General features: G+C 35.9%; 1 protein-coding gene across 6 annotated transcripts in view; it reads left to right on the forward strand.

The window, feature by feature from the left end:
* The first annotated feature begins 5,865 nt into the window (after nucleotides 1–5,865).
* The window catches only part of LOC117101628 (fibropellin-1-like), a 32,085-nt gene continuing 27,283 nt past the window's right edge, over nucleotides 5,866–10,667 (forward strand). For 3 of the 6 annotated variants that reach the window (XM_033241630.1, XM_033241629.1, XM_033241631.1), the window contains exons 1-2: nucleotides 5,868–6,131; nucleotides 8,550–8,781. In XM_033241630.1, coding sequence (XP_033097521.1) covers nucleotides 5,930–6,131; nucleotides 8,550–8,781 — 434 coding nt within the window. In that variant the 5' untranslated portion in view covers nucleotides 5,868–5,929. Of the gene's footprint in view, nucleotides 6,132–8,549; nucleotides 8,782–10,667 lie in introns of all 6 variants that reach the window. The other 3 variants (XM_033241628.1, XM_033241634.1, XM_033241632.1) reach the window with 2 other exon arrangements.

Genomic DNA, 10,667 nt, shown 5'->3' on the forward strand with positions numbered 1-10,667 from the left:
CAAGTCGGGATGTGTTCCTATAGTAACAAGGCCTGGTCATAAACTGCTAACCTGCATTTCTTAAATTCGACGATGTCACTAGCCATGTGCATTTCGAAGGCAATGCTGAGAGCTTTGAAAACTACGTCTTTAAAGCCAACTGATGTCTGCATGCACACCCTGTGATTTATGAAATTAGGCTTTTATAACTTATTTGATCCTGTAAGCTGGACACTTACTGCGCACGAAGGTCGTCGGCCGACACGATTGTATGAAGAACGCGTGCGCAACGGATCGTTGTATTTCTCTAACTCTAAGAAACTTATTCAAATTTGAATGTTTTTGCATTGAATAAAAATGTTAATATGTATACAGTAATTATCTCCAATAAACTAATGACAATTACAGTATAATGTAGTGATTACTATTCTATAATTGGGATAAGCATTGCAATAGCAAAATTACTTAATTATAGTTTCATTCTTAAGTTACTGGTCACACATACGATATTTTATATGTAGAATTGTTTGGTTTGCATAATGGACCTTTCCGCTAAGCCATGTCCATTCGTTATTGTTGCTAAGATCCCACTAATGTAAAGCATACGCGAACATGTACGTTTGTGGGACAACACGTGTGTTTGTGAGATGCTCGCGTATTCTTAGCGCTGTTCTGATTGGTCAGTTGTTAAATTTGATTGACACTCCGGAAAGGTCTATTATTAAGGATTGCTTGTTGAACTAAAATGAACAGCGCCCTCACACATTGCTGCTTATCAGACCTGTGAAGTTGGTTATTAAAAAAAAACCCCTTTTATATATTTTCTTTCAATAGGTAAACTGCTGGACTAACTCACCCATGTATAATAATGTTATTCTCACAATGCTCCAATAGTGACTTTCAATGGTTGATCAACTCTAATCTCTTGGATTTAACCCTTCTCTTGATTTTTCCACATACAGTACAGTATTGATACCTCTGTTATCATCATCATCATCATCATCATCAACATCATCATGACACCATCGTCATCACAGTCCTCGCCGTCATCAATATTAGTACTATCTTGCTCCTCCTCCTCATCATTATCATCATCAGCAGCAGCATCATCATCATGATCATCATGGTGTTAATATGTTTATGTATATGCTACCTATCTCTGTATAACCCAGCAGTTTTCATTCATGTCCAAGGTTAACTTATTAATTGTCTTTTATATGATCCTTGGTGTTAGCAGTTAGTCAAACTTGAACCACAGGTACATTATTGCATCATAAAACGAATACTTTAAATGTTGTATCTCTCATCCTGAATATTACTGGTCAAGTGAGGTGTTGATCGAAAAAGATAAAGTAAATATTTTAAGCCACACTATATTTTATGACTTGAAACTCAATATTGTAAAAATTATTTCTGTATGTTGATTGCGTTTAATATGTGATCTAAAAATTTGCCGTGTAATAGTATGTATAGCCTGACAGTACCAACTCACTGATTCTGATTAAAATAAGCAAAGTTAAGATATGAGCCTCGAGTCATTATTATTGTCCGGCTCATGTCTGTCAATTTTTGTGATTCACACACAATCACACCAAGCCCGGTTTCCAAACTGGAAAATGGACTTGTTGTGAACGTATATTTATACAGTACATTATCTCAACAGTTGAAAATTAACACATTTATAATTAGCAAGTAAAAAATGGTATACTTTTTGTGAAAATCCTACCAATTAATGATCTAAATATAGGCAAATATAGCGTACAACTTGCATGAAATAAGTATGATTTTCGTTGATCAGTTGACCCACACAGATGGATACGATACGATATGATATACTGTATTCATTGATCGAGAAAAAAACCAAACAAACAAAGGCTGTTCTGGCCTCCATAAAGTCGCTACAGTGTTTCCTCTGCAATCGGTGCACTGTTTAGGCTGTTCTCGACGGAACCGAGAAGGCTCCCGATTCGAATGGAAATCGGGCTAATTCATAAATGTCAAGTCAACACTACCACCAACTACAATAGGTTTGCGAATCTAAAGTATTCCACAATACAGACAGTACGCGTCATGGTTTCATGGTTTTTAAACACTAGGGTTGGGGTTGGTTTGAACAGACTTATTGATATACTGTGGGAGTAAGATATATTAACGGCTTTAAACATAACAAATGATTGATATTTTCTTCCTTGCCCCAATAGTTACGTCTCGTTACTCTTTTATAACATTTGTTATATTACCATTCAATAGTACATAAATGGAAATTGACAACCGTCTAACAAAAGTCTCCTGCTAAGTTTGTGGCACGAGTGTATTATTTGTTGATTTTTCTCTTGGCCTTATCTATAGTATTAGCATTCCAGGATTTAAATTAAAGGCAAAGAAAAACGTTTGTGTTGCACAGAAAGCAGTCATTTTAAGACAATTGTTAAAAAGTGACAACAAAATTTAAAATAGAAACATCGTATTAATTTTTGAAATACTTAGATTTACAGTATTTATTTAACTTTGCTTTCTTGTACATAAGGCTGGGAAACACCTTATCTATAGATTTCTGCTGCTTGAAATGTTTGAGTCGCAGAAAAATGTTGATGGATCGCATAAATTCTCCAGATCGTGAAAACTTTACTTAATTCGAATGAGGACAAACGAAATCAAGTTTAGTAAACGAAAGTGCGAAGTGTGGCATGTGCGTCAGTTTGCTTGCTTTTGTAATGCGTGCGTTAATCGTAGTTCATGTTAAAAATATACTATCAAATATACCTTTCAATTTAATAGTAGACTGCTAGACGATCTTATATAGCATCTGAAAAGAAGTAAGCTTAAAATAGAAAGTATGTTTTACCAGAGTACACGAGAAGCACACAAACAAGACGAGTGACCATTATTTTATTTTTCATGGTAAACGAAGTGGGGTGGCTAGCCACCCTATTCACCCCCCCCCCCCCCCCCCCCCCTAGATCCGCCACTGCAACCGATGTTAAGAGTAAACTGAAGTTCACAGTGGTTACACCCATAGTACGGTGCCTGCCGGCTTGCATGGACGAAGCTATGTGCGATGCCATGTGTGGCTGAAGCTTGTTTGGAGCTGCCACCAGGTTTACCTCGTATGGAAACCAGTTTCAACCACTGACACAACAGCAGAGTATTGTTAATATCATCATTGCAATACCCATTAAACTTTGAATAGAACTTCCAATAGTCAATTGTATTCGTTACATGTACAAATTCGGGCGAATATCCACTTTGGAAGAGTCGATTTTGTTTTTGACGACTTGCTCAGGAGAAGTTTAAGCGTGGCAGACCACGACGACTTGCAAGATTGTCAGATCCAAATTTGTGAACATTCGGATTTACTCGATCATCTGACAGCATTAGTCATCACTTCTCTGTGATCCCCAAAAAGTAGGCCTACTCCGGTGATTGCAGTATGTGATGATTACTACCCCATCTAGGCGATTACCAGCATTGAACAATGTTACCATTCCTGAGCAGTATCCGAATCCAAATACTCATACATAGACGAAAGATTTTCTAGAAGACCAAATACTCGTTGATCTGAAGAAGATTCCGAAGAAGGCAAACTACACTTTCAGCATGTTTAAGTTTATGAGATCAAGTGCTGATTGGTTAGATTTTGTTTAAGTTAGGCCTACGCTAATGATAATCTTATAGTATAGAAGATGTTGAAGAACACGACCATAGTTAGAAATTAGAATTTCAAGTCCATATTAGAATACTCTTTGAACGTCTTGACTAGTTTGGTAATGTGATTAATCCAGCTGTGTGAATGGGGAGATCACTGCTGTCAACAAATCAACGAATTTGGCATTCAACTCTTGGTCCGTCCAAAGATCGAAGCCATTTCCTCTGCCTGATACCGGTACTGTACGGAGGTTACGTGAGTTCTTAGGGCTGATCAACTTCTGGCAGAAACTTCTTTTATCAATGTCCCGATCGGCTTCACAGCGGTGGTGCCAGATTTGGCGACAAGGGGTCCGAAGTTCCCGACGGAGGGGTCCGAACCAAGGATGTTGTTAGGGTGCCCCTGTCTCTTATACACATCTAGATGTGTATAAGAGACAGCCTGTGAAGTTGGTTATTAAAAAAAAACCCCTTTTATATATTTTCTTTCAATAGGTAAACTGCTGGACTAACTCACCCATGTATAATAATGTTATTCTCACAATGCTCCAATAGTGACTTTCAATGGTTGATCAACTCTAATCTCTTGGATTTAACCCTTCTCTTGATTTTTCCACATACAGTACAGTATTGATACCTCTGTTATCATCATCATCATCATCATCATCAACATCATCATGACACCATCGTCATCACAGTCCTCGCCGTCATCAATATTAGTACTATCTTGCTCCTCCTCCTCATCATTATCATCATCAGCAGCAGCATCATCATCATGATCATCATGGTGTTAATATGTTTATGTATATGCTACCTATCTCTGTATAACCCAGCAGTTTTCATTCATGTCCAAGGTTAACTTATTAATTGTCTTTTATATGATCCTTGGTGTTAGCAGTTAGTCAAACTTGAACCACAGGTACATTATTGCATCATAAAACGAATACTTTAAATGTTGTATCTCTCATCCTGAATATTACTGGTCAAGTGAGGTGTTGATCGAAAAAGATAAAGTAAATATTTTAAGCCGGTTACCACTTGTATGTATGCCCAAGCTATATACATGGTATAGAATTGATAGATACAATATTGTCAAACTTTTAATGCCAGTCCGCACTTGCCGAAGCAGTTGTTCTATGCCTTCATCCTCATCCTGATGCAACTTTATATCTGATGTTTGATGACAATGTTGATTAGTCTACTGTATTAGTAAATTAGTGAAAATACAAGCAGCATTATGACTAAGACCACTAAAAACAATGTTTGAAGGCGATAAATAGGGGAAACATTGATCGTCAATAATAATATCTTATGGCTTCTAGCATATGATTAACACTCATATTATAGTGGCTTCGTATTGTTGAGTAAACGTCACCCTACTAACGAATTAGAAACGCTTGGATTCTCTAGACCACATATCCAAAAAGTTAGAAAAGGGTATTTTCTTTTTAAATACCAGGATTAGCAATGTGATTTTCTTTTTAAATGCAGTATCAGTATTAGCTACGTAAGAATACTGTGAATACACAGGTACGTCCTTTATATTTACTGTTATTATTATTATGTTACAAAACCTACCTTAAGGAGAACTTAGACAATTTAGAAATTATAGAACAATTTAAAAACGACGTTATTTTCCCCTCAATTAAGCTGTAATATGGAATTATATTCACTTCGTGAGCTCGAGACTCTGATGATCTACTGTTACAGATTTTCAGACCGGTAAGTTTCGAATGCCCGACGTTATCTGACGCAATGTGTTACATCGCTGTTTTTAGGCTTTGAAATAAGCATAATATAGATTATATATTAAATATAGGCCTATATCACACATTTTTAACACAAAAAAAACTCACAAACATTTTTATAAATTCGTAAATATTTATTGATTGTAGTATGAACAATGTCACCATGGTGACATCAAAATTTACGGCTGCCTTGCGGTCATATATTATGCTGGAATATTCCATTTTACCATTTTAAGTTGTATGTAGGAATTTCTTATCAATATTATTCAAAAATTTTAAACGCTTTTTCTATCAAACGCTGTTTTTTGTTACATAATATTATTTTGTAATTTTTTTATAAAATATTAAAATTTGCAACCTTTTTAGCAGGTTTGTCAAATAGGCCATATATGTCTAACCCTCCTTGGAATGAGCTCATTCATATGTTAAGAAGAGATTATTCAGCGTGTGTGACCATGGTGTGACCAATTACAAAAGGACCCGTATTTACAGATCCACTTGATCCTTTCAAGAGATATCAACGACTAATTGACTAGCGCTCATTGTAATCAGTAAGGATGCATGTAGGTGGAAAGATGCTCAAGTCAGCTCTGTGGTTTATCGCCATCATACATATGGTATCTGGTAATTCATCTGGTGCTAACCCAGCTGCGTGTACAACTTTAACTCCGGGGCATGGATTGGCTTCACAAACATCGACAAGTCCATGGATAGTTGCACCATCAATGTTTACCTACTCTCCTGGACAACCTCTATCTGGTAAGTAGTCAACATACTGTAGACATCAGTCTTGCAAGTGAGATTGCGTGCAATGATGTCCAAAGAGCGAGTCCTTAGTGCAAGCGAAATTTCATGCAATGAAAGCGAGTTTAGTGAGAAGTCTGAATGTATATATTTTAGAGAATGATAGAAAGACAGAGAACTTAAACACGGTTAACTAACACATTTTATACATAGATAAATCAATCAATCAATCAGTAATTATACAATCGTTATTTAAATCAAATACTGAATCATGGATTCAATATCGAGTAGCCTACTCAATACGCGGACTGAGCAGTTTGACTTATTTAGAAGCGTAGACACAATGTGATATTTTCAGATAATTTATAATTGGTATTATTCTTTTTTTTAATCAGTCTGTTTAAAAGATATTTATGTTGAATTAAACCATCATGAGAAACAGAAATAAATTTGAATGTGGTAAAATTTAATCGAAACAAAATAATTAAATACGACTAAGCTTATACTGTATTACCATTTTCTGGTTTTAATTGTGAATAACACCGATTTTAGAGGTTCACTGTTCACAGATAAACCATATATTAAATATATATCAAAACCGGCTTATTAGAACCAAGATTAAACGAACTTTTTTAGCCACGCCTTCATCTATATTTACCGAATTAAGGCGAGGTTACAGTACTTTAAGACACGCATGAATTGTATACAAACAGACCTATTGCCTATTTGATAAAATCAGTCCAGTACAAAAGATACTCTGACAACAAAGGCGTACCAGGCAGAGAATTACACCTTTAAAAGAGGGATAGGTCCATGTAAAATAAATAGAATGGAGATTAAGTGATGAAATCAATTCACGTATACATTTAAGGCGGATACACACATCACTGCATCGGTCGTCGGCCGACACGATTCCATAGAGGAAGTAACCGTTGACGGCGCGCAGGCCCAACGTATCGTTTTTAAATGACGATCCGCTATTGCCACCAAGTTGCAATGATGATGATGCCACCACCAACAATCAGCAGACGGCGTTGAGTCGCCTTACAGGCGTGTGCACCTGACTTTAAGCACATGATGCGAATCTGACCAAATTTAAGCTCTGTGCTGGTGCCGCAAAAACATTAATTTGTCTTTTTATATGGGTATATGGGCTTGGGTTTTTTTTTAAGACTAAAGGTAAAGGTAGGAGACACAAAACACATTCATTTGTTCATTTGCTCGCTCGCTAGTTCGCTTCTTTCTTCATTTCAGAAATGAAATCCATATAGGCTTGACATATAATATATTAGTGAACAGATCCTTCATAATTCACTTAATTCTAATGTTCATACCTAAAACCTATCACGCATGCCTGATTCATTACATAATTTTTTTTAGCAAATTCAATAAATCATAATTGCAAGTGTTTTACACCCAGTTGCCTTTTTTATTACATAATTTCCAAAGAGTACATTTTAAAAACAGTGAAATTAAAACATGATTCTTATGACACATGACAAAAATAACAAGAAAAAACCATTCTCTAAAAAATTTTAACTTTTCCCAAATTAAAGTAATACCATATACCTCCAAATATTTCTTTCCTCGGTTCTACGCGTAACAAATAGAAGCGTCGATATTCAGTAAAAAGAAGCATAAAAAGCAAATAAAAAGTAATTGAGAGGGGGTCCTAGCTGTTACCCTGGCGGTTGTTCCAGAATTTGCACGTAGAGCATGGATATCAAAGTTTGAAAGTAATTGTAATTGCGGAAGGGCGTGCTACACTGCGTTTTGCAGAATTGCACGCAAAAATCGTGGAGAACGCCCTCTGTTATTGTAAGATCTTTGATTGCCTCCTCCAAAGCGCAAAAGAGCAGAACAGATCAAAAATACTAATAGTGATTTTTTTTTGTTGCTAAATAAACTTAAATTGTATTTTTTTAAAACTCGTTTTTAAGACAAAAACAAGAAAAAAAAATTTAAATTTCTTTTTACAAGTAACAATTTCCTTTGATTAATTTTGTTTTTTTTTTGTTTTGGTAGTCACTCATAATAACAGGCAATGATGTTTTTTTTTTTGTTTTTTGTTTTTTGTTATGAACTAATATCAATTGTTTTTATAGCCTGCAAATTAAAGGTAGTTTTTCATTAATTTTGTATTTTATATTTTGCTTTAATATCTTTAATCATTCCAGTAGTCACTTCCTATGGAAAAGGCAATTTACAACATCGATATTGATTTGAATGTATCATTGTATAAGGTTAGATACGGTAACAAAGGAAAATTAATTTGCAAAAAAAGTTATAAGTATAATTTTTTGTTTGATGGGATACACTCAGTTATCTTACACTTATCTGTATACCTACTGGTTATCACTATTGGTACTAGACTCGGCACTAAATTCTGCAATTGAAATTATAATCTTTAAATCTTGAAATGCTTTTCAACAGTTACTGTTCAAGCAACCGGAAGCCAAAAGTATAGAGGGTTACTTGTGCAAGCCCGTCCAGTAGGGTCTACCACTCCTGTTGGCACATGGACAACGACTGTACCAGATACAAGGCAGATGACATGCACAAATATGGCTGATGGCATTACTCATTCAACCTCTTCATTAAAACCGTTGACGGCAACCTTTACCTGGATACCACCCACAGCCGGCGTTGGTGCTGTGCAATTCCAGTAAGACACTACACTCTCAGTAGAACAAAATGTTGCAATCATCAGTATTCTGCAATATAGAAATTAAGTTATGACTTGATAAGCAATGGAATTTACTGTATCGTACGACCGCCGGCCGATGAACCTCACCTCGCTCCCATTGAGTGTTGAGTCTGTTTTCCACTAGGCGAATTTATTCGCGCAAATCGAAAGCGTCGGTTCGCTTCCTGAACTCTGATTGATTACGCATTTTTTCGCTTCGCAAAAAGTAGAAACAGTTCGAACCACTACCGATTTTGTTGTAGCGAAAACTCTTATAGAATGCGCATGAACAACGATTTCGATTCGCCTAGTGGAAAACCGGCTTTAGACGACGCGACGCCGCTGCTGATTGTCGGTGGCCGTTTGAACGGATCGTCGATAGGAACGATCCGTTGCGTGTGCGTCGTGGTTCTCAATAGAACCTCGTAGGCCGACTAACGTCGGGCGCAGTGCTTGGCTGGCTTTACTTTATATTCTCAACTTAATTAACAACTATTGTAAATTCGGATCATTCTAAGACTGGATTTTCTTCAGAACGGTGTCGTATATGTATAGGACTATTTTAGTACCTCTTACTCTATTCGTCTTCAGTAACTGACATCATTATCGGCTTTAGCATTTAGGCGGAAGTAACTATCGTAAATGATAATAAGTAACGGTATCCCTCTAATTAAAGACCCATCCAATTAAAGACCACTTCTCTGTGGTCCTAAATTCACAAATGCACAAATGTCTTTTATCTTTATTTTTCTAATTAGAGACTAGAGCTGCGAAAGACCATGGAAATTCCGGTTCCAAAAGTGGTCGTTAGTTGGATGGAGACCTCTGTTTCGTTTGCTATAGATTCAGTCTTGAATATCTCATATATGGCAGGACTTCCTGAATACTTCCCATAAATCTGACATCCAATAAGTTTTATCTGTTTCTGTACTTTTTGTGGCATACCACATACCATACTCTAAAAATGGCCAACATTTCTTCTAACATCTTTATTTTTTTTAGGACCTTTGAAGATTCTGTCTTGGTTTCTAGTTGTATCTTTGTATTCGTGTATTCGGCATTGTTTAGTTTGAATCGCATTTATATTTTACATAACGTTTCACTTCATTCTCCAAGTCAATTCTATATTTTACAGTCCTCAATTTACTGTCCTCAATTCTCTACATTAGGTCATTCCCTAAAACAGACTTTGAATCAAATGTTGTAAACATTAACTTAGTATTTTTTCATTAATTTTCACATTTTTTTTTCCGAATTCCTATAAGATGGCCCTTGTCCGCACGTTGGTTGACAGAACATACAAAATCAACATCAGCTGGCTTGGGTTTCCTATCGACATTAGATCTTTGGTTGTCATTTTAAGAAAAAATATGTGTCTTTCTAACCTAATTAACATTATTTCAAAATATCTTGTTTCTGTATTTTCCATTAAACGGAATACATCATTTAATGAATCCAAACACAATTTGCTATTTTAAGTTACCATATTGGACCATTTAGTAAGAATGTCAGTTCAAATTTTCTTCGTTAACTAAAGAATTTTGTACTGATTTAGATATTAAGTTCATTTTTACATCATTTAAATACAATGTCTGTGTTCAGTTAAGGATCCTCTTCCCGTTGATGTTCGTTCGGGCGTAATATACAAACTTACTTGCGGAAGCTGTAACGCTTCTTATATCGGCGAAACTAGTCGCCATTTTAAAACACGTTAAGTTCGCCTATTTACCATGAAATGTCATTGCGTTTGTCCACTCCTATAAATACTTCTAAGAGCTTATAAGCATTGTTACACCGAAGATGGCAGTTACGGCTGAAACATGTTTGTACCAGTTTTTATAATAAAACAATCATTAGGCTCAGCC

This window comes from Anneissia japonica, unplaced genomic scaffold (assembly GCF_011630105.1).
Source record: "Anneissia japonica isolate Jap-2015-1 unplaced genomic scaffold, ASM1163010v1 scaffold1696_len571195_cov180, whole genome shotgun sequence".
In the NCBI taxonomy this organism is placed as follows: domain Eukaryota; kingdom Metazoa; phylum Echinodermata; class Crinoidea; order Comatulida; family Comatulidae; genus Anneissia; species Anneissia japonica.